Source organism: Ctenocephalides felis, unplaced genomic scaffold, assembly GCF_003426905.1.
Source record: "Ctenocephalides felis isolate EL2017-DRISC unplaced genomic scaffold, ASM342690v1 CF-g0.4_SCAFFOLD_01604, whole genome shotgun sequence".
Classification (NCBI taxonomy): domain Eukaryota; kingdom Metazoa; phylum Arthropoda; class Insecta; order Siphonaptera; family Pulicidae; genus Ctenocephalides; species Ctenocephalides felis.
Window position 1 is genome coordinate 34,575,953 of NW_020537758.1, and position 26,475 is coordinate 34,602,427.

The 26,475-nt window shown below is 24.5% G+C and overlaps 2 protein-coding genes across 2 annotated transcripts in view; one reads left to right on the forward strand and one right to left on the reverse strand.

Annotated features, from left to right (window-relative positions):
- LOC113373653 overlaps positions 1-26,475 on the reverse strand; it is a gene marked incomplete in the record, with an annotated part of 118,503 nt that overhangs the window by 43,513 nt on the left and 48,515 nt on the right.
- Positions 9,977-26,475, forward strand: part of LOC113373654 (serine protease 7-like) — a 127,036-nt gene continuing 110,537 nt past the window's right edge. The window contains exon 1 of the mRNA XM_026613938.1: positions 9,977-10,257. Within this exon, the coding sequence (XP_026469723.1) occupies positions 10,179-10,257 (79 nt within the window). The 5' untranslated portion in view covers positions 9,977-10,178. The remainder of the gene's footprint in view (positions 10,258-26,475) is intronic.

A 26,475-nucleotide genomic window follows, 5' to 3' on the forward strand; every position in this document is an offset into this window, starting at 1 on the left:
TATTTATCACAATTTCTAGAATATCGAAAAAATATTGATATATGCATTTAAGATAAATTGTCCTAGGAAAAAGTAACTTAAATAATTGCAATTTCACGTGCTTTTTCTGTCGGGATTCTCATCCAAAATATCGTAAGTTTTATATTTTAATATTGAAATTCAAAATTTTTTTAATAAAAATTAAAAAAAAAAGATAAATAGATTGGATTGATAATAGCAAATCCTCACTCAAAGAAGAAAAAAATGCTTGCTAGTGATTTATAACGAAAACTAGTACAATAGGAAAAATAGTACTATAAAATATAATAAAAAAGTGTAACGTAAATTTACTGGATTTCCATTGACTAGTTAAAATAATTAGCACTGTCGAAATTGAATTTTTATATTTATCACAATTTCTAGAATATCAAAAATAATATTGATTTATGCATTTAAGATAAAATGTCATAGGAAAAAATAACTTAAATAATTATAGTTTCACGTGCTTTTGCTGTCGGGATTCTCGTTCAAAATATCATAAGTTTTATATTTTAATATTCAAATTCAAAATTTTTTAATATAAATTTTAAAAAATGATATATAGATTGGATTGATAATAGCAAAGCCTCACTAACAGAAAAAAGATGCTTGCTAGTGATTTTAATGAACACTAGTACAATAGGAAAAATACTACTATAATATTATAATAAAAAAAGTATAACGTAAATTTACTGGATTTCCATTGGCTATTTAAATAATTAGCACTGTCGAATTTGATGTTTTATATTTATCACAATTTCTAGAATATCGAAAAAAATATTGATTGTTGCATTTAAGATAAATTGTCCTAGGAAAAATTAACTTAAATAATTATAATTTCACGTGCTTCTGCTGTAGGGATTCTCGTCCAAAGTATCGTAAGTTTTATATTTTAATATTGAAATTCAAATTTTTTTTAATATAAATTTAAAAAAAATGATTTATAGATTGGATTGATAATTCAAAGCCTCACTAATAGAAAAAAGATGCTTGCTAGTGATTTATAATTAACACTAGTACAATAGGAAAAATACTACTATAATATTATAATAAAAAAAACTATAACGTAAATTATAACTTAGCTTGTTTCTGTTTAAGAGTCTATCTTTTGAAATATTACAAGTTAAACCATTTAACATTAAAAATAAAATAAATTTTGTTATAAATTTAAAAAATCGATATAAAGATTTGATGCATTAATGACAAATTTTATCAGATCCATACGAAAACCTATGCATAAAACATGATATTTGATTTGTAATTTATATTGAATACTAGTATAAAAGAAAAATACTAGTGAAATACCATAATAAGGAAATGATAAAGTAAATGATTATAATTTAGCTTGTTTAATATTTGAATCATTTAAAAATGAAACTAAAATAAATTTAATTATAAATTTAAAAAAATCGATATATAGATTGGATGCCTCAATGACAAATTTTTACAGATCCTTACGAAAACCTAAGCATAAAACATGATATTTGTAATTTATATTGAATACTAGCATAAAAGAAAAATACTACTAACATACTATAATAGGAAAATGATAACGAAAAATGATTATAACCTTTCAAGGTTAAAACTGAAATAAATTTTATTATAAATTGAAAAAAATCGATACAAAGATTGGGTGCATTAATGACAAATTTTTAAAGATCCATACGAAAACCTGTGCATAAAATATGATATTTGTAATTTATAATAAATACTAGTATAAAACAAAAATACTAGTAAAATACTATAATAGGAAACTGATAAAGTAAATTATTATAATTTTGCTTGTTTAACATTTTAACAAGATAAACCTTTTAAGGTTGAAACTAAAATAAATTTTATTACAAATTTAAAAAAAATGATATATAGATTAGATGCATTCATTTTAGACAAATTTTCACAGATCCATAGAAAAACATGCTTGACAATATAATGGTAATTTAAATTAAATACTATTTAATTTAAAAATACTAGTATAATATTATAGTAGAAAAAAGTAACGTAAATTCTTATAATTTAGCTTGTTTTTTTAAGAATCTTTCTTAAAAACATTGTAAAATAAACCCTTTAATATTGAAAGTTGAAATTAATATTGATTTTAATAAATTTTTTAAAAAATCGATATATAGTTTGGATTTATGATAAATTCTTACATATCGATAAAATAAGTTGCTTTATATTATGATATTTGTGATTTATGATGAATGCTAGTATAATAGCAAAAATATTAGTATAAGACTATAGCAGAAAAAAGTAACGTAAAATATTATAATTTAGCTCGCTTTTGTTTAAGATTATTCTCTCTTAAAAACATTGTAAATTAAACCCTTCAATTGAAACTCTAAAAAATTTTAATACTTTAAAAGTAACAAAGATTATTATAGCTGAGCTTGTTGCTTCTTAAGAGTATCATCGATTTTAAATTAAACCCTATAATATTAAAATTTAAAAAAAAGTCAGTAAAAAATTATATAAATTGATATGTAGCTTGGATAGACTTTAATGATAAATTTTACAGATCAATAGAAAAAAGTTGCTTGAATTAAACTAGTATATATCGAAAATATGACTCATAATATAAAGATTTGTTCGGGAGGAGTTCTGCTTCAAAATATCAAGATCCTTCAAATAAAATTTTGACTTTTTATACTTTTCTTTGATTTGACACTCATGATGGTAGATAGACTAAACAATTTGCCCCGCATTATTATAAAATTATTTGATAAAAGCAAAAAATGATCATCGAGACGTAAAAACACAGTTTTACATGTCTCCTCAAAATTATTAAACTTATTGGTAATATTCATTTAAAAAAGGTTAAAAAAATATTTTTGATATAATTGCATTATTTATTTACGCAGCCAAATAGTAAAAATTGCACGAAACAAAAACTCTTCTAACAATATAGTTTTATTTTTCATATAACAAGTAAAAATTAATTTCCTGTTTCACAAATAGCAAATCATCGTAGACAAAATTAAAGGAGGCAATTATTCCTTACTTTGAAAATTCTCAAATCCATAATTCCATAATTGCATATAATTTACTGGATAAAACTAATGGGTGGTCAATGTACTTTGAAACAAATTGTTGCAACATTTGAATTTATAAATAAATGCTATATGAATACATAAGTCGAATTTTATATAATATTTCATTATTAAACTTAATTCGTGAATAAATAGATAGATATCCATATAAAAAGTTTAAAATTAAGATATCGACATAAATCTCTGAGCAATTTTTAAAAATTTCAAAGACAACGATGAGCGATTAAATATTTCTATTGCTTTCTTCTAATAAATACTTAAAACTAAATACTTATTATCCTTGCAAATGGAAAATTCATTTGAAAGCGACTTTATATTATTTCTCACAAGATAAAGAGGCATTAATAAAATATAGTAACAACATAAGTAAAATATGTCGAAGGCAAATATAATTGAAATATTTCTATAAACACCGATTTTCATACTGATATTAATTATTTTTTAATATTTTTATAGAAAAAATATAGAATGTCATAATATTTACTTAAAAAAATAAAAAATTCTTAAAAAAAATTAAATTTGCAATAATAATTTAAAACGAAGAAAAATTGAAATAACAGAAACTTTTGAATTTATGTACTAATCAAATATATCACAAACGAATAAAATAATATAACATATAAATTAAATAGTAAAATAACATTTTAATTATAAAAAATTCCTTTTTGTGAAAAACTTTTATGGTAACGGTTACACAAACAGAAAATACATTAATAAAAATAGTTATTTAACATGTTTGTGGTTTAACAAATAATATAATCTCAAATCGTAATTCCCAAATTAACTCTAAATGATTTTTTTTAAATCATTCAAATATTCTGAGAAAATATGGTAAGTAAAAGTTTAGAAAATTCGATAGTAGTCTAAAAGAAAACCATAATGCCCATAAAAATATTAACAAATTGTTATTTAAAAAATTATAAAATGACGTTTTTTGTGATATGAAGAGTAAGATTATCCAATTTAAAATAAACGACAGTACGTTTTACTAGTTATTTCAAGAACTATAAAACAAAAAAAACATCAAATTAAAATTTTATACAAAATAAATCGAAACAGCTCACATTTTGACAACAGTCTATTTGTAAAATACAATTTTCATCATTATTAACCAACATTCCTAAACACATTTTTTAGATCGACTTAGAACTTTTTTTCACAAGTATTTGATAACTTGTGCACTATTAAAACATACAATATATTGTAAAATAGCATATAATATTGTTAGAGTGTAGTGAAACCTTAAGGCAACAAATTCGTGTTCTTTGATCCACTTTCTCTATTTCTAGAAATAGATTTAAAAAAAGAGAGCAACTGAACTAAAATATTAAATAAAACACAAAATTCAGTTCAAGAAACAGTTTTCCAAAAAACAAATTAAATCAATAATTATTCTAAATCAGCTGATGAATATTTCTGACCAAATGCCAGATCAAGGTTATATACTGTGTTACTTTTGCCTAAAATGTATAATTAAAATTTATATTTTGCGTTGATTGAAAAATGTAGCTATTATATCGTAAAATTCTTTTAAAATCAAATGCGACATTTGATTTGTTTGGTCTCTGGGTGTCCCATTTATTTTATGGGGTAAAAAAGAATACATGTCAAATTTTGGAAAATTATTAAAAATATACATTTCTCAAATCTAGTTTTAACTGGAAATTTCTGAATATAGTTCGATAGTTGTTTTTTTGATATGTAGTATGAATTGTGATATAGTTCCTTTGATTTATAATTACTTAAAGTTAAATTGTAACTTTGTGCCCCATTCTTCCATATAAAAAGCTCTTAAACGTTTAAATTTCTATCCGGAATTCAAGTAAAAAATTATGCGAATACTTGCATTTATAATCAAATAACAATTCATAACAAAATCAAGATTGACCGGTAACTAATATATGATAAAAATGACGCAAAAATACTAACTAATATTTCAATTATTAATACTTTTTAAAAGTGCAGTTAATCAAATACATTTAAGATTTATGCTGAAGTGGAAAGCTGCACGTGTAATTATTAAAATTAAAATCATTAAAAATAAGAATTAATGGTTATTAGATAATAATATAAAAAATATATTTCATGAATTTTTAATGTCATAATTTTAATTATAATTGTATGCATATTTATACATTTGAATCAATTACCCTGATAAACTTCATTTGATGATAAATATATAAGACTCTACCTATATTTAATCTAAAATATTGATTTATAAACGACTATAATTTATTGGTATTTTTCAATTTATTGATGTATATTATTGTTATAAAATGATTTGAAATAGAAACGTAGTAAGAAATTTTATATAAAAAATTATAAAAATACTATATGTTGTCAAGTAACGGAACTAATGCAACTTATATTTTCTTACTTATATTCACTCTACATATTCAACCACAAAAGTAAATCAAAATATTGAATCAATCAATTCTTACAAGAATTCTGCTTATATAATTAACTTCTCACTTTATACTACTCTCTGCTCATTTTGTATATTTATTTTATTTCTTGTAATTTGTAAATTTTTAAGAAAATGCACACTTGGCAGAAAACTAAAAGATGGTAAGTTTATGTAACAAAATATAATTAACATATTTTGATAAAAAATTTATTTTTCAGACATTTAAATTAAATATAAATCTGATCTATCACTAAAATAAGTATATATCTTTATATACAAACTCTAAAATCATCTAAATAAAACATCATTACATGACATGCCGTTTTCCTTTTCAGTGTCATCAATTAACACCTTCACAAATTACAAATTTAAATAGAATTTAACTTTCTCTATTTGATGTTTTTGTTTTACCCGAAAATGTATTGTTATTTTTGCACACATAAAATACAAGTAAAAAACGTATACAACAGGTGCGATATATAATAAAAATGCAAAAATTAAAAACAAAGTTTGGTTTACCATTCAAAATCTTTTTTAAAAATCAAATTCCTTTTTGAATATGCAAAAAATGAATGTTTGTTGTATATACGCCTTAAATAAATATATTTTATCTAAAAGATAAATACCTGAAGAGAATGATTTAATAATAATGTAATAAAAAATGATTTCCACAATGAAAATGAAATGAAACCACAATTCTTGTAATTTTATGTAGATAAATTTACTTGAAGTAAAACTGAGAATAATTATAGTAATAATACAATATTTTAACAAATAGCAAAAAAAATTAATTAATAAATCATAAAATTTAGTTTATTGTCATTTAAAAAATAATAAAAATATTTGAGTTTGATCTATTATTTTATTGAAAGTATTTACTATTCTTGTTTAGTTAGTTTATACTATTATATTATATATGCTATATATTCCAATAAATACAAATCGTTGATAAACGATTTCAAAAGATTTATGTAATAATAATATCCGATGTCGATTAAAAAAAAAAAAATTCAACAAACACCTTTGCATAAAATATAAAATTAATTACAATGTTCAACAACTACATAAATGTATTTATGTATTTAAAAACATTCGATTTATAAAAGACTTAAAATAAAAATGAAACTAGTGATACTAGTTCGATTTATAAAAGACTTAAAATAAAAATGAAACTAGTGATACTAGTTCCCGTACGGATTCTGAGTTATTTTCGATATTCGAAAAAAAAAAAATAAAATTATTTTTCGCAAAAACAATCGTTTTGTCAACCCAACCAGAAAGCTTTTTGAATAATTTATATCGGATATTTATTTCTCTCAAAAACTGCCATTTTATGAACATTTTGCTCCGTATCTCCGAATCGGCTGGATCTGCCTTTGCCAAAATTTAATCACTATTTTTTCCATCATTACAAATTGAATGTTTTTTGGAACATTCAAATTGGATGCTCCGTTCTCTCAAAAACTCGATTTCTATTTTCCGCATTTTTGCTCCGTATCTAAGAAACGGCTGGACCCACTTTTGTCAAAAACTAATCAGCACATTTCCCTATCAATTGGAATCGATGGACGAAAAATTGCATCCATACATACATACGTACTCACACACACACATATCCATTTTATCTAAGGTATGCCAAAATGTTCAGAAACCTTCAAAACGTAAAGAAATGTAAACATTTTCAATTTTGATTTTTGGACAATTACAATAACTTACCCTACGGAAAATTAAAAAATATTTTATAACAGACCACACTTTTAAAATATATATTTCATAGTCTAAAATAGTAGTTTAGTTTTGTATGTCCCACAAAAAAAAATGTAGTAAGAAAATTAAACATTTAATTTATCATTTAATTTATTATGCTGCTGGCTAGGAATACAAAACACAAATACAAACTAATTCATCAAAAAACTGCACGTTTTTTAAAATTCTTTTCAATCGTCTAAGCGTACATATTATTCACTTTAAAAATATTCACATTCCAGAAAAATGCATTAGTGTTTTTCCAAAAAATATAGATACGTTCAGGAATTACCATCAAAGTCGTTGGCACCGTTTTAAAATAATACGAGCAAAGAAGATACAGAAAATCCCCTGATCAAATTTTCCCATCAAAACGAGATCGCTGCTGAACATAGTAGGAGAGCTGATCACCATTTAATGAACTCAGAAAAGTAATAACTAAATATTTATTATTAACAACTTTAACAACTTATATGAATATTTTTTTTAACTACCTTAAATAAGTATTTTCATAGAAATGAATTTAATTGAAAAAAAATCTCTAAAAATGCATGTAACTAATTTACATTTAACAACAACTTTGATACACACACTGTATTTAATGCTATAAATTGATTGTATGGATATATTAATTGTAAAATATTCATATTAATATATCATACTTAAATATTTAATGGTAGCAAAAATTATATTATATTAAATTCTCGTAGAACCAAAAAATATAAACAAAAAAAAAATAAATTAGAAACATAAAAATATAAATAAATAAACTTGAGTAATTAATTGAGTACTCTTTAATTAATAAAAATCAATATATGACTAAATAGTTTCTAACTATATATTTCTTCATTAATTTTTCGATGCCTGTCAGATGCTACTTATTTACAAGTAAGATAAATGGATGTTGTTTTCAATTTTTATATTCAGCCTAAGTTTTACTAATTTTACATTCCTAGTTATTCTAATATAAATTTTTATTGTTATATGTTCCAATTTTTATCTTTCTAACTTAACAGATATCCCGCAATCAAATAGATCGCATAGACTAGACAGGTATTTACGAGAAAGTCCACAAAAAACAAATCATTAAACAGTAGTATAAATTTTTATATACTTTGATTTTGGCCTTAAAAATTTTCCAATTCTGAAAACATAAATGAAATTTAAAAGTATAATTGAAAAGGTTGTTAAAAATATATAAATATGTAACATTTTTATATGAAAAAAGTTCACACCGGAGTATCTACATAATTAAGCTATATTAAGTTAGAAACGTGTTTTGATGTATATTTGGGAATAAAAATTCATATTAAATTTTGACAGTTTTAAGAAAATTTGTTTAATATTGGTCGGTGATTGACCTCCGCATTTGGTATCTAAATGTTTAGAGCCAATAAAAATATTCGGACAAAATAAAATAGAATTCTTATTCGATAAGAGAGTATTTTAGAGACCAAGTACTACAAAAATTAGAGACAGCTACAAAGTTAGACCTATTTTAAATTAAAATATAAAATTTTACATATAACGTTTGCATATCAACAAAAAAAAAACGTTTTTGCTGATCGTGTTTCAAACATAGACCTTATAATTTGGGAGACTATGGTCTAAAATAAAGAAGAAAAAAGCTACAAATTAGCGCTAATCAAGAATCACAATATATAAATAATGGATTGAGTCATTACTGTCAATCAAATTTATTGGCCCTAACCTACTATGGTTTTAAAATAACGACTATTAAAAAATAGTAAGAAGTTTAATAAAAAATTAATATTGGCAAGTTTAATAAAAAACAATTAATTTATAATGTATATAATATCTCTATGTTAAGTGACATTTTATTTCTATTATATATATTATATTAAGCATATTTATTAGATATTGACCACTGGTCTTCCGTTGGCCTATAGTTATGAAATAACGGCTATTGAAAAATAGTAAGTTTAATAAAACTGCAATAGTAGTAGTAAGTTTGATAAAAAACAATTAACATATTAAGTATATAACATAGAGATGTTAAGTGACATTTTATTTTATTTTATGGAACTTTTTGGCGATATATATCATGGTCTTATAGAACTTACTGAAATATTACGGCCTTACGAAAAGTAGTTTAATTTTATAAATTTATCAAAGCTTGAGAAAATGAGTAGTTTTTTTTGCGTTTGTTTTACAATTAAAATTAGACGATTTACTTGGTATAACAATACAGTACTTGGTCTTAATGAACATACTAAACCATTAAAGTCCTACGGAAACTGCTTCAATTATAAAAATTGATCTTTGAAAATTTGCTTTCACAAAATACTCCGGGTTAACGAGTTTGTTCGTTTTCAATAAATTCACTTTTTAATAATACTTTTAATCACTGATAAATTAATTTATTTTTTATTGATTAAGTCGATTATATTTACATATTTCGGGAAGATCAAGTAACTTGCTTCAAAGTATATATATATATAGAAACAACAATCTATATAAGACGAATTATAAAAAAGTAATGCTTCCACCAGCTGCCAGTCTATTATCAAATTACTAATATCAAGTATTAGTGATCCGAGAGGTTATTTAAATATTGAAAATCATTAGCGGGGTCTTGCGAACGTTAGCGTTTGCTATCTTCATTCATTAAAAAACATTGAAACAGTGCGCAGTGTCAGATAACATTATCATTCCATATAATCTAAAAATATATTAATAATTTATTATTTATTTTTCAAACCGGCAAAAACTGTTTTAAAGACAAGTTCGTCGCCGCCGCGGTTCGATGGCCTTTTTGTTTGTGATTTACCGAATTTTTTAATGACAGGAAAATGCTCAAATTCATTATGTTTGCAGACAAACAAATCGGTTTTTTACCCAAGTGCATCGAAGTGTGATAGAAGACACTGATTTTTATAATAAATGTGGATTCGTTAAAGTGTTTTTTGATAATTCAAAGAGTCTGAATTAAAATAATAATGCTGGCTGGACAGCTAAAGTGCAAAATGTTTGTTTGTGTGTGCATAGCAATTTTTGTTCTCCTAGACCTAGAGATAAGTAAGTGATTGATATATGTGATATTTTTTTGAAAAAAATATATATACTTTTATTGCTATCAAAGTGTTATTTTATACATCTAAAAACTTATCATTAAATTATTCACATATTTTGTTTAAAAATAACAATTGTAAAATACTTAATTTATCTCATGTATCTTTATTTGGGGTCAAAAATATGGATGGCGCATCAATGGAAACACTATCTTTTATTTCAAGCATAATTATCTTATATTATTGATGTTTCTTGAGTTGAAGCATAAATTGATTTAAACAAAATTAAATAAAAAGTAGAAAAAAAATATCTTCAGTTGGTCTACAAACCAGTAAATATAGTGAAATGAAAACGATGGCTTATTTAGTATTGTATATTTTTATCAATACTTGCCACTCATATGAACACTCATCTCAAATGATATGTAACAAATTAATTTTTTTTTCGCAAATTATTGTATATAAGTTAGTAAGGTTTCTCATAATTTTGTCTATATACTCAAAAATATATTCAATTGTTAAAAATGCAAGAGTTAAAATAAATTGCATGAAAGCTGGAACTAAAAAACCAAGCGATTTTATAAATAATGTTCGCAAAAGTAAGTGATACTTGTGATATATTTTTTAGAAAAAACATAGATATTTTCATTGCTATCGATATAAAGTGTTACTTTATAGATCCAAAACTCATATGATTAAGTTATTCACATTTATAAATGAAATAATTTAAAAAATATAGCTATGTTAAAAAAGTACAAAAATTATTGTGTCTATATATTTAACGTTATCCTTAATAACTATAATATGTTTTGTTCATAAACATTTTATAATAATTGATTTTAAACAAATTTATCTCAAGCATCTTCATTTTGTCATCTTGATGATGCCATTTTTATGGAAACACTATCCTTTATTTTTATTGTATTTTAAACAAAACTATTTATTATTACTTATTAACAGCTGTAGCAGATATTGATTTAAAAAATTAAAAAATAGCTTTAATTAGTCTACAAGCAAATATAGTAAAATGAAAATTTTACTATTTTTATTATTTTCGACTTTTGGATTTCAGTAATTTTGATCCATAAGCAAAATGCTTACCCAGAAACGGTAATATTTGACGAAAATATCAATAAGTTAAACTAAAAATAATAAACATTTAAATTGATACTTGACTTGATACTTCATTAACAGTTGTAGCAGATATTGATTTGAAAAAATTAAGAAAAATATAAAAAATGTCTTTAATTGGTCTACTAATATAGTAAAATGAAAAGGACGGCTTATTCAGCATTGCATACTTTTATCAAATTCGGGTCAGGTGCAAAATGCTTTCGCAAAAACGGTAATGTTTGACAAAAATATCAATAAATTATTTTAAACAAAATATAATAAACTAATAAACTAATGAAAATAAATTCATATTGATTTTTATTGAAGATGATATATGGCTCGACGTCAATACGTCTTCAAAAAACTTAAATTTTGATAAAATGTTAACTTCAATATTAAGCTGCAAGTAAACCAGTATACCAGTAGGATAGCATGATTTATTCTTTCAATTATTTACATATTTTGCGAATACAATATTTTTAAAAATAAAATAGTGTAAAAAATATTGCAATTTTCAAAAAGTGATGCTAGAAAAAACACTAGCCTTTGTTTTTCATTCTATTTTAAGTACAATCATCTATATTACTTGATCTTATTAAGAGATGTAACAAAAAATGGCTTAAAAAACTGATTAAAAAAAATAGTATTTTGTACTTTTATCAATATTACAAAATGCATACGCAAAAATGGCTATATTTTAAAAATATATATATAATATACTCGTGTTTTGATAAAATAAACATTCATAATGATCTTTATTAAATGTGATATAGCTACGAGTCAATAGACAAGTTCAAAAAAAAAACTTAACAAAACGTTCAATATCAAAAGTCAAAAGTAAATTAATATACTAAACAGAAAAAATAATTATAGAAATCAATTTCAACGCAAAATTTATTCATTCAATTTACATATTTTGCAAACACAATATTTCTGTTACTATTTTTTATTGTTTAAATATTCGCCAGGATAAAACTGTTGAATCTAAATTAAAATTAATAATATACCTTATAAAACAATTAAATAACATATACTTAAAAATTATATTTAAGTCTCGAAAACTGAACGACAGTGCTCACAAAAAAAAAACTAACAATGAAAGAAAATACTTTTGTTAGGGATTTTGAAACATTGTCGTAATTTTTAAATAAAATGAAGTAAAAGCATAGATATTCTATAAAAATGATACGTTGACGCCTAAAATTAACATGCCAATATTTTATCGATTTGAAGCTATGACTAATTGTAATAAAATATTTTTATAACAATTAAAAAAAAAAGAATTCTGAACCAATTTATCTCATGCATATTTATTTGGTCATCAGAGGGATGATGCAAAGTCATCCTTTATTTTTTATTGTATTTTAAGCAAAATTATCTAACACTACTTGATTAACATTTGTATCAAAAATTTTATAAAAAATTTAAAACAAAGGAAAACAAAACATTTAGTTAGGTCTAAAAATCAGTAAATAATATGGACGGCTTATTCAGTATTGTATACTTTTATCAATAATAGCCAATTACCTAGACTCTAGCAGAATGATTTGTAAAATGCCTTCGCAAAAACGACAAATTAAAATAATTTTTATTGAAAAATTTTAGAGTGTTGTCGCTGTACGAAATATTTTTTATAATTTTGTCATATATTATTTATAAATTGAACAAACTTTTACAAATCAAAAGTTAAAATAAACAATTGCATAAAAGCTGGAACTAATATACCAAACTATGTCTTTATAAATAAAGTTCTCAAAAATTACATATAAATAGTGTGTTTTCAAAATTAATAATTTTAATATTTATTTACAATATTTCAAATACATATTTATTGTTAGTTTTTTAAAGTAACTGTAGTAATTTTAAATTATCAGTTTTAGAAAAAAATATAAAATTGAATCATTGAAAAGCACGTATGGAAGTGATAATTTGATAAGCGTATCAGGAAAATTAATATCATTTTCTAAATGTAAAAACTAATGAAGCATTAAATGATTTGTAGAGGTTTTAAGAGGTTTCAAAAACTTTCTCAGATTCTTTTTATAAAGTAATGCTTTATTTGCCACTGGTAACTTGTCATAAATATATATAATAATTCATATCTTTAAAGAATAAAAATGCTTAAACAAAATTCTACTTAAAAAATATTCAAACTATACAATTTCAATATATATGTAGCCAACCAATTTACAGAAAATATACTTGTTCGGATAAATTTTTTCAATCAAGTTAGAGTTATTCACGTTTCAAAATTTAAAAAAAACTTCATTAAAACTTTTTTAATAAAATACCTAATTGTCATTCAGAAACATTTCATCGAGACTAAAATAAAGTGAATGCTAAATTTTTCTTGCCAAAAAAATCTTGTAAAAATTTTATGAAATATTAATCTACATTTAATTTAAAAAGCATAAATTATAAAATAATAATTGGGAATACATTGGGCAGCAAAATCAGTTTCATCAATTTGTTTTTTTCTACGTTTATTAATATTTAAATTTTTCCTGATGAAATTGGTAATACACATTTGCTTATTTCTATAAATGCACCTATATGATAATAATATTTTATCCAAAAATTCATTACACCTATGTTAATACTATATAATTTTAACACATAATATTTGAACATCAAATTAAAAGTTGTGTGCTTTGTTTTATGATCTTAAATATAAAATATTGGGTTTTTCGAATGGTGATAATTTTTATGATAGAATATTATTATATTGAAACTCAGTTCTGCTTCACGGGTGTTTCCATAATTTATTGTTTTTATCAAACTTTCAAAACATGTGAAAAATTACCTACATTTATAATCCAGCAAAGGCATTTCAATATAAGATTTCTATAAATAATTCTGTAGGTAAATTACATAGTATAATTACATAAGTATTACTTGCTTAATTAAATGGGATATTATCTACAATTTGAAAAAAAATTGAAATTGACATCTAAAAATATGTGAAAATTTAGAAAAAAATATTTTCATACTTACATATCTGACAAGTTTAATTTCAACAAATTAAAAGTGATCCATAACAATGTTTATCATCGCATATAACAATTATTTTTATAATCTAAAGAGATTATCAAAGTTAATGCTCAAAATTGTGTAATTATATTTGCATTTCGTTAAATGACTTTGAAATATAGGTCACACAATTCAATCTTGCCTAATAACGATTTCTGATTTCTAATTCATTGAAGTCATACATTAATTATTGTACATATTTTTCTAATTATTCCATTATGGTAATTATTTGTCTGAATAAGTTAATATTAATTTTAATTAAAATTTAAATATAAGTAAAAATGCTGTGAATAGCGTTTTTAAAAATGCTAAAAATGGTTTCCACTCGTAAAAGAAGATCAATAACAATTTTAACTCTGAAAAAAAATTACTAAGTCGCAATACATAGTCAAATATAATAATTTAATTCAAATTAATTATAACATATAACAAATATTGGCAAAAAGACAAATTTAGTATATTGTTCAAAATTGGTATAATTTACACGTACTGATAATAGTGTTTCTAACATATACATTTTAGAACCAGGTGTTTTTAAAATAATATAGAGAAGGGTGGGGGACTCAAAGGTCCAATATGGCTTTGAGCAATTAAATTGTGATAACCAAACTAATTATAACACATATCAAACAAACTACTGCTAATTGTACAGTAAAAGTCCCTGCTAATTCATTATTGTAAAAATGTGTTTTTTGCTGTTTCTCAAAAATTTGTCATCTGGTCCTTTTTGCCCAATAGGCGGATTAAACTGAGACGGCCAAGTAGCAAACAGTCTTACTCTTACTTATTTTTAATTTTGAATGGATTTAACAAAATAATAGCTACATTATCCAACCTACGCAAAATACAAATTTCATGGCTACATTTTTTACGAAGATAACACTGTATATAACCTTGATCTGGTATTTTGTCAGAAATGTTCAGGAGCAGAGTTGGTATAACTATGCTTCTTAACTCTTGTAAAATTGCTGATTTTGACTTAAATTACTATCTTTCTTTGTTTACACATACGCCAGGGTAAAGAGGTTCACTTAGTCCTTTTTACCCCACCCACGTGTAAGCTTTTGTAGAGGTCACATAAAAAAGCTGTTGAATCTTACTTACTTAAAATTACAACACATTTTATAAAACAATTTAATGACGTAAACTTAAAAATTATATTAAGGTTTCGAAAACTAAACGACAGTGCTCACAAAAAAAACTAACAAAAAAAAAATACTTTTGTTATCGATTTTGAAACATTGCCATTTATCTTCTAATAGAAATGTTGATTAGGACTGGTTACACTAGTTTCCCTCTGCTTTCAAATATAGTGGTTGAAAAATTTGTAACATATCGTAGGTAAACCTTTTTACCCGCGGACCTAACCTAACCTAAAATATAATAAAAGTTGTTTATTATGCTGTTAAAATGCTTATAATAGCTATTATAAAGTTGGTTTACATTTTATTTTGTAAATTACTTATACAGAGGAATAGTACTTTTTTCAAAGCGGATACCAATTAGTTTTTCTAAATAAATTCAATAAGTAAATTTTTAATTTTCACCACAACTTCTTAACATACTTTAAATTTTCTTATTATAAATGACCACCGCATAAAGTTGATTTTTTGACAACACTTTTGAGAGTAAATTTGTAACAACAAAATATTATTTTAAATAATTACAGAAGAATGTGTAAGCCATGTTCGCTGACTTTTTCCAAAGTCCTTCGAGTGAGGATTGAAAGAAATACTCTATGTTTTTTTCCGATGACAATAAAAATAAAGAAAATTGATTATATATAATTCTATTGCAAAACAGTTATATTTAGTTATTTTATGAATCAATTTCCATAATATATGCTATTTAGCATTGAAACTTGACATTGATATTCTGATCTAAACGCGTGTAATTACATTTAATTGGGTTAAGTACTGTTATTTCATGACAGCTGAACGATTGCCTCGTAAAGGCTTCTTTAGTGAAAGTTTATTTTATATTTATATCATATTTTTATTGAAATAAAAAAGTGAACAAATCAGAGTCAAGTTTCTTTATTTCAATCATCTTGGCCAGAATTAGGGCCTGATAAATTCAATCTGTTTATTATGATAAATTTATCAAAATAATTTTTTTAGATTTATTTTGAAGTATAATGCAATCAAACGTCAAAAGAAAAATATATTGACTACATAGAATCGTGGAAGTAGTTATATTCATATATAAACTAAAATTAGATTTTGAATAATTTTCATTGATGATGTTTAAATTTATAAATGAATTTGCAATCGTTTCAAAAAGTTATAACAAATTCAATCTGGTATTGATAAAATTTTCAAAATACGTACATTATTTTATGGCTTTTTCTAGGAAATCATTACAGAATAGGGGAAAGAAATTATGGACTACAAATTAATGTAGAAATTCTTTTACAATAATTTGTAGTCCATAATTTTTTAATAGTATATATAAAAACTATTTTCTGTATTACCTCCTTCATTGGATTAGGTTAATTTTGCAATCATTTCCAAACGGAATAAAAAAATCAATAAGCTATTATGATAAAAAATTCAAAATCTTTAAATTATTTTTTTGAAAATAAAATGTATTGACTACAGATTACTATAGATGGGATATATAAAAACTATTTGTATTACCATTATTCAATTATGATAAATTAACAATCGATTTGATGAAATTTTCAAAGTACATAAATAAATATTTTGTTTTAGTCTGAACTGCCATATAACATAAGAAGAATAAAAATACAGTTTTTAACTACAGATTATTGTAGAAATGTGTATAAAAAGTATTTTTTATTTATATCATTAAATTAGGTTAAATTTTTAAAAATTCTATCTGTTATTATGTAAAAATTCTCAAAATAATTCTCATTATTTTTTGGATTTATCTTAAAGAACCCCGAAATCAAACGCATTGAATGTGTAAATGTTTTGAATAAAAAGAATTATAGAAGTATTTAATAAAAATATCTTCTGTATTTTAAATTGCCTCATTAAAATTATGTTAAATTTGTATTAGTTCAAAACGGTTTGAAAAATTCAATTTGCTATTATGACAAAATTTTTATACTACTTAAATTATACGAATATTTTGAAATTTTAAACAACATTGCAGTTATATGTGAAAAGAATAAAATATTCAAAGAATTGTAGATGGTATATATGTATATATATATATATATATATATATATATAAACTATTTTATATATTTTCTTAATTAAATAATATTGAATATTCGGGGCTCATCATTAGTATAAAATAAAATTTTTATATTATTATCTTAAAGCTCGTTGCACCCGACGCCAGTTTTTCTATTTTATATATTTTCTTAATTAAATAATATTGAATATTCGGGGCTCATCATTAGTATAACATAAAATTTTTATATTATTATATTAAAGCTCGTTGCACCCGACGCAAGTTTTTCTTGTGACTAGCTACTTTCAAGTTTTTCTGTCAGGGTAAAGCAAAAATTGTTTTAAATTCTTTGAACAAAATAGCAATCAGAATATTTTTAGTTGATTTATAAACTAGTAAATATAGTAAAATGAAAACGATGGCTTATTTAGTATTGTTTACTTTTATCAATAATAGCCACTTACCTAGATTCAATACAGATGCAAGGGTATTTGTAAAATACCTTCGCAAAAATGGCAAATCAAAATAATTTTGTTATGTAAAATTCTAATATGTTATTACTGTACTAAAAATACTGTATATAATTGAATATTTTTTTATAAATTTGTCATATAGGTATTCATTTATTATTAAAAAAACTTTTAAAAATACAAGAGTTAAGATGAACAACAATAAAATGCATGGCCAACAGAGAATTATAGAAGAACAGCGCTTCGCTACGTATATAAAATATTTATTATCTTTATTAAATTATATGAATTTAATCATTTACAATTGATCTAAAAAAATAATCTGTTATGATAAAATTTTAACAATACTTTAACTATTTTTTTACTTTATTTTAACATTGCAATCAAACGTAAGAAGAATAAAATGCGTTGGCTACAGGAAATTGTAGAGGTGTATATATATTTATATATTATTGAATGATGATGAATTTGCGATTTCGAGACTCATCATTAGTAAAAATTAATACTGCTGCATTCGATGCCAGTTTTTCTTGGGACTTATTGCTTTCAAGTTTTTCTCCTGGAGCAAGAATTTTTCATCTAAATTTAATATCACATTTGTGTGCAAATTTAGAATATTGGCTATTACATGAATTGTTTCCTTCCAATATGCAGCGATTGAAATGAAGCAAAATTTAGTAAATTATGGAAGAGTCAATGTTACACTACATTACATATCAAATGTTTGGATAATATTGCTAATTTTATTATTAACATTAATATTATCATGATAATATAATATTTAACAAACTCGTAATAAATGGTAATAATAAAATACTCCATATTCATTTTTCTTATAAAATTATAAATAATAACTAGGGTCATTTTTCAGACTCTTCACAGTCACCTGGGAAGCTTAAAAGTTTGCAAAAATAATTTACATAATTATGGATAGTAAACTAAGTTAGGATATTCTACAATATACTGCGATTGTATATATAAAGTCAAAATTATTATTAAAAAACTTTTATTTCAAAATGTATGAGTACACAATTTTTTTTACAAAAACATGCCCTTTAACAAAATTTTCAGATACAATAAAAATAAATATAAATAACTTTACATACACTGATTTTTAATATATGTGAGTTTATCGATAGACTTGAATGCAAAAACTGTAAATCTCAAAAGCTACGTTAAATATCTGCAAAATCTTTAACGTACTTGATTTAAAAAAAAACATCCTAATAAAATATCAATCTGACTAATTGCACAGATCCATTGCAATTTCAATATAGTATATTACGGCATAACAATAATAAGTAACATATAAATAATGTTTTCGTAATAAATGTTGTATGTTCTGATGATATTGATTACAAAATTAATGGTAATGTTTTCAAAAGCTCAAACATTTTCCGTAATTTCAAAATTATGTTTGGAAAATTTATATTTTCTAAAATACTAAAAATATCTGTGGTACAAATATTTAAAAATTAGTGAAGATACTGGTTATTGTTAATTTACAATGAAGAGTCGAATTAAATTTTTGTAGACACAAAAGCTAGTGGTTTCAAAAATATATTAGTAAATTATTATTTTTCAAAAATAAATGATTACGTTAAATTATGTGATTAATGTTGTATATATTCGAATGCTTCAGCTAATATGGGTTATTAACAAATATATAATTTAGAACTTACAATAATATAAATGATATAAATACAATGATTATTTTAGATGTCGTATTTAAACTTTTTGCACTAATAAAACTTTCATAAAAATTATTAAAAATACGATGGTTATGATACTTGCCCTTTTTTATAGGATTTGATTTTATGACTAGTCTATCGTATTTAAGGACATTATTTCAATATTTCCATGTAGACAAATGTTCAAATTACCAAATTCAAGTTTAATTTGCATTACTCCCAGATAACTGGTATAGTGATACAATTATTGCTGATCAGAAGAAGTGGCACAACCGTGTCCAACCTCCCCTATATCTGATAAATAGAATAATGGATATTGATGTATTCAAACAAGGTAGCGTCAAAGTCAACGCGAAAATTGTGTATATTTTAATCGCGAGAGAATATGCAAGTAAGAAAAAAAATCACAGAAAATTATTTTTAATTAAAGATAATTAAGCCAAATTTTCAATAATCAGTGATGACTGCAAAGATCACATGACTCAATCACTTGATGATGAATACTATGATAATTGAGATATTGATGATACCGTTTATTAAGTATATGGATACAAAATTAATATATTCCGATAAGGTGACATCAACGTCAACGCGAATGTGCGAAATTTTAAAAATTAAATTCAAATCTGATAGCTAAAAATTGTAAAATAAAATAATTGCTTGGGTACTAAAATTGAGCAAACGTATTCGTTACCATGAATAGTATATGCTAGTATTCGACATTTGAAAAAAATAATTAACAGGATGTATGCGCCAAATGCATGCTCAATGGAGTAAAAATTAAAGGAAACGAGGAATGGTTTACTTATTAAAAAATACAGAATAATCGGGTGTGATGATATCGGTCTTACTGAAAACATGTTCATCGTTGAGCTATTGCCAATCAGAGACACATGGCCACCTTAGTTAAAATAGAATAAAATATTGAAAACGAATACGAATTATTTTCTGGCATTCTAATAATTTAATTCAACATTCTGATAAATCTCTTTGAAATTATTTCCAACAAATACTCCTATCAAATTATATTCAACAAAAGCTGATGAGATCAAAGTTTGCATAAAATCATCCCAATTGTGGTAAAATGTTGTAAAAGTTGATAGTAAGGCTAAAATTCTTCCTCCCAACTAATTTAATAATATTTTTGACAAATAAAAAAGAATATGCACGTATGCGTATATACAATTCAATAAAATTTATAAAGTTGATTGATAAAATGTATCTAACTAATGTACTTGTCAGGGGCGTAACGTGCCTTGGCGGGGCCCCATATCAAAATTGGTTTGGGGGCCCTCCTAAAGATTTTTCATAATTTAAAGAAACATAAAAAGATTATAAATTCATTTAATAAAATTAAAAGAACATTTATTTATCAAATTTTCAAATATACATCGAATATTATTTTTAATATTTTACAAGTAACTAAAATTAAATATTCACTCTCCTTGCCTTTTTATCAGCAAACTGATTTATTAAGTCATTTATAGCTGATGATGTTTTTAGTTTTTCTAATGTTTCTGCCTCTATGGACAATAGAGACAGGTCTGATAGACGTTCCTGTTTTATTGATGTTCTGAGATAATTTTTGATTAATTTTAATTTTGAAAAACTCCTTTCAGCAGTTGCGGTTGTAACTGGAAGGGTTAGAATAAAATGCAAGCTGTTATTACATCCGGAAAACTGGATGCAATACTATTAAATTTTATTAATAATAATTCAGCGAGTTCCTTAATGGAATGAATATTTTCGATTTCTGATTTTAAGCATGCTTTTAGAGCTATCAATTGATCGCAAAGATTACCGCAGTATTTTGTCGTCAGTTTTCCGGAAGCAATTATTATTTATTCATTTGAAGAAGACATGAGTTTTTCCGGTTGCAATATTCTGAACATACTATTTACGTCACAAAGGTTTTGAAACCTTTATTTTGTTTGAGAAATTAAAATATCTAAATAGCAATAGTAAAACGTTTACTTTAAAATATGATTCAGGGTCTAAAATTCTCTTGTCTTGTGATAACTCATCGAAAAATCGCTTTGTTATCTTCCGCCTCTTGTTTTTAAAAATTGTTTTTATATTCCAATTCTTTGCTAAATCCTTAGTATTCCTTAACAAAATAATGAATGAATTTTCATGCCTCAATTCGCGCAGACTCTTTAAAAGATTTCCTAATAGTATGCTAGTTTGTTGTAAGTCATTACTCACATTCTGTAGAGCTTTCGAAATTGGATTAATAATTTGAAAAAATAAAGAAAAAAATGTTACGAGCACTAAAAAATCATAGCTTTCTAAAAGGTTAATTAAATTCTTACATTCTTCACGTTCATCTTTTTTTTAGAAATTAAATTTAATTTATACAGAGTTTTTACTATTAATAAATAGTTTTTGCTTATTGCTAATAAGGCGTCGTTCCTTGAAGACCATCTGGTAGGGCATACCCTTTTAAGTGTAACTAAATATTCCTCGGAAGAATCTTGATTTAGCATTGACCAGCGTTGTTTGCTATTGCCAAAAAAGTGTATATTTTTTCGATTTAAGAAATTTTTGGCAATTTTTTTATGACTTCATCTTTTTTTCTGTTCAATTTTTCGTTTCATAGCTCCGCTGGCGTAATCTCTTTTCTTTTCACTCATTGTTTTCTTTAAATCACCACTAACACTTTTCCACAAATCACCACTAAACCAAAACACTTTCAATATATAAAACCTTCGACTAACTCTGGGAATTATCATATGATTGTATTTTTTCTAACGTCTTTAGTTCTGTACCAAATGTTGTACTTCTTGTCCATTTTGGGTCAGTTGTAAAAAATATTACTTATTAAAAGAAATCCCTGTTGTTCGTTCGTCGCTTGTCAACATATCATTGTATTTTGGGTACGCATAACTGTACATTGTTTATAGAGGGTGTTTCCTTGATTATTGAGGTTTAAACGGGGAAACCCCGTAGGCAAAACATGCCGATAATCGATGTAGGTTATCCCGACAATAAAAATGAATTGATTTTTTGACTTTGTCGTTTGTGAAATAAATAAAAAGTTTTTCTCAATTTCTGTTAACGCTCGTTGGGGGCCCCCTGGGCCCGGGGGCCCCATATCATTGATACGGCTGATACGGCGGTAGTTACGCCCCTGGTACTTGTATACAAAGCTAAAAAAAACAAAAACATGCATATACCGATGCTTCGAGATGGTTTCAATGAAATTTTTTCAATACAACTCTTACATATAGGCGACGACAAGGTTACAACCGATAAAACTGGACTCCTAAATTACCAATCAATTTTGCACAAACATTTTTTGGAAGGATTTTTATTTACACAGAGTTATTGATTGTGGGAGTCATCGGACAGGCGTTGACAGAAATAAAGAATGAAACGGAAAACAATAAATGAGTTGGTATGTTTTGAATTTAAAAATGTCATTCTAAAATAAAACAATATTTAAAATATAAATATATTTGTAATCACTATATTTACGAAAGTGGTGACCATTGACATTGGAACGAAAACAACGCAGAACAGTAACGTAAATAAACAAACATAGTAGCGATATTTATTGTCTTAAAAAAAGCTTTTGATATAGTGGATCACAATATATTACTTATTAAACTAATAGAACTGGCATTAGAAGGTTTGTCACAAGGTTTGTAAAGATTTCTTATCAGAAAAAGCTGTAAGGTTGGTGACGTGACAAGTGAGGATGAAAAATAAACTGTGGAGTCCCACAAGGTTCAGTACTAAGGCCTTTGTTATACCTCATCTATACAAATAATCTTCAATAGGAAAAAAATAAAGAAAATGTACATCATATATGCCGACGATAATGCCATAGTTTATGCAGACAAAATACTAGAAGCAAAACTGCTAGAAGCAATGATTAACAAAACAGACATGAAATCGGAAATTGGAATGGCTAATTGAAAATAAATTAACGATTATTATTGAAAAAACAAAATATATTTATTTCAAGCAAAAAAAATGTAAGAAAACTATTAAAATAAACATTAAAATAAGTAATATAGAGATTGAAGAAGTGGAATACATAAAATATATGGGCCTACCTAACAATACATGAAAAGCTAACATGGACAGAACATATAAATAAAATAAAAAAATAGCGGCATTATCGGGAGCTTTGAAAAGGATCCACATTTTCAGCAAAAAACATGAGATACTAATCCTTAAGCGCATATAATGCCCATAATTTTATATGAAATAATAACATGAAGCCAAGCAGATAAAGCTAAACTACATGACGCACAAAAAATAAAAATAAAACCATAAAAATATTATATAATTTTCCACATTTAACACCCACAAAATCCATAAAATAGAGAAATGCAAATTAATACACAAAATGAAATACAACAGAATAAAAACAAGTACAATAATAGACATAAATGAAGATATACATGAACACTACACTAGACAATATGAAAATTTTCACATTGAACATAATAGAAAAAAGAAAATGAGAGAAAATATCATATGAAGCTCTAAGTTAAATATATAATAAACTTCCCATCGAAATCAAGATGATGAAAAAAACTTGAAAAAAAATAAAGAAATGTTATAAAGAAATTGAAGATAAAAGATATTGAAGAGATATTTAAAGATATTTAAATATAAGGCTTATAAATGTGGAATGAAATAGGCATAAACGATATGTATATATATATATATATATATATATATATAATATATATATAAAATGGTAATTGTTTTATATCTCTTATACCAGGCACCTCTGTCTGGTAGATATGAAAATAATATATCAATAAAATAAAAAAATGCAAACAGGATAAAACCATTGGTCATAAGCTACATATTCCAGACTTCATTCCAAACAACCTAGATTTTGGTTCATCTTAGTAGAAAAAAAGCATTTGTGTCAGCTAATATCACTAAAAAAAGGAAAAGTATCAATTATTACTTACTAGACTCGATGCTAAATATTTATCTGAAGTCCGGGATCTAATAAATAAGATGAGATATACCACATTCAACTTCGAAGGCAGCCTTAATAAATAAAAAGACTAGGTATTTCCGTGAAATCCAAAACGCGATTATTGATGACTTCCAAAAATGTTATAAAAAAATGTTTCATTGTAAAGTATTTATATATTTATATGTAGCTTCCAGAAAAAACGATTGCGGTTCCAACCTAAATATAAAAAGCTTTTATCGAAAATGAATTGTATAAGATTTTTGCTTTTACATGACTTTACCATGCCATGCCATAATTCGCAATCTCATGTTGACAAAATTCATAAATTAATAAAAAGTGTAATAAAATAATAGTAAAAAATTGCGAAATAAATTTTAAGTGAAAAAGGGAAAAGCCACGTGGAAAAAGCCGGTAAGGATGCAATAGTTACTATAGGATGGTTTATCCTATAAAGACATAAAAATTACTGCAAAGCAAAGATTTGCAAAGAATGGTAATTGGATTATCATGCTTCAAACAGATCAAACAAAGGTAAATTTTACGGCACAATGCAAGAAGCAATACCTATCAGGAGCTTGGTATGACGATTTTACTGATTGTCGATAATTGTTCTTCATTATGTAAACTAAATTTAACCTTACATACACTCCGTTTCACCTAAGTAGAATTGGGATCAATATCGATTCTAATTGCTATTGCTTGGGTGGAGCGACTAAGGCGGATGCTGAGCACGCCATTATGGAGTGCAAAAAATGGGAAAATGGTAGGCAAGAACTATGGAGATAATAGTAAGGCAAAAAATCTTTCCCTCAACCAATTTCATAACATTATTGCCAAAGAAAAGAATATATAGTGCACTATACAATTATATACAAGCAAATAAAATGAAAGTGTAAAGATTAATTATAAAATATATATGACTAATGTACGTGTATACAAAGTCGAGAAATAAATTATAAAAAAAACTAAACATACAAAAAATTTTTCGAAAAAAAATTACATTTTTGCTTTAACATGCCATAATTCGCACTTTTATGCTGGCAAATTGATGAATTAATACAAAAGTGTAGTGAAAAAATATGAATAATTCGATTGAATATCTATTATATCTACTGAAGTATATATTTGTTATAATCAGTTCCAGATTCGATTAACATTAGCATAATCCCCAGGCCTATCCTAATTCAAAAATTTTACATAAAAATCCTATCCTAATCCAAAATAATCCCCAGGGCCTATCCTAATTCAAATTTACATAAAAATCCTTCTAACATTATGTATTTCGCTTTCACATGAAATAATATAATATATTTAAAAAAGTTCGAATTATTAATTTATGTATAAACGTTTTTATACATTGCTCACTCCATATATTATGCAACAATTAGTAAAATTTAAAAACTCAAGATATTAAGAAATTTAGCATATTTTAATTTAGAGGTCATTGTCGATTTTTTATTGAAAATAAATTTGTGATGTGATATTAAATTACCAAAATCAAAGATAAAAATGCGTGGACATTTAATTACATCTCAAAGCACCACACTTCTTTATATTGCATATTTTAATTTAGCAAACTGAGGTCATTGTCGATTTTTATTGAAAATAAAATATGTGATGTGATATTAAATTAACCAAAATCAATGATAAAAATGCGTGGACATTTAATTACATCTCAAAGCACCACACTTCTATTATATTGCATATTTTAATTTAGCAAACTGAGGTCATTGTCGATTTTTATTGAAAATAAAATTGTGATGTGATATTAAATTACCAAATCAAAGATAAAAATGCGTGGACATTTAATTACATCTCAAAGCACCACA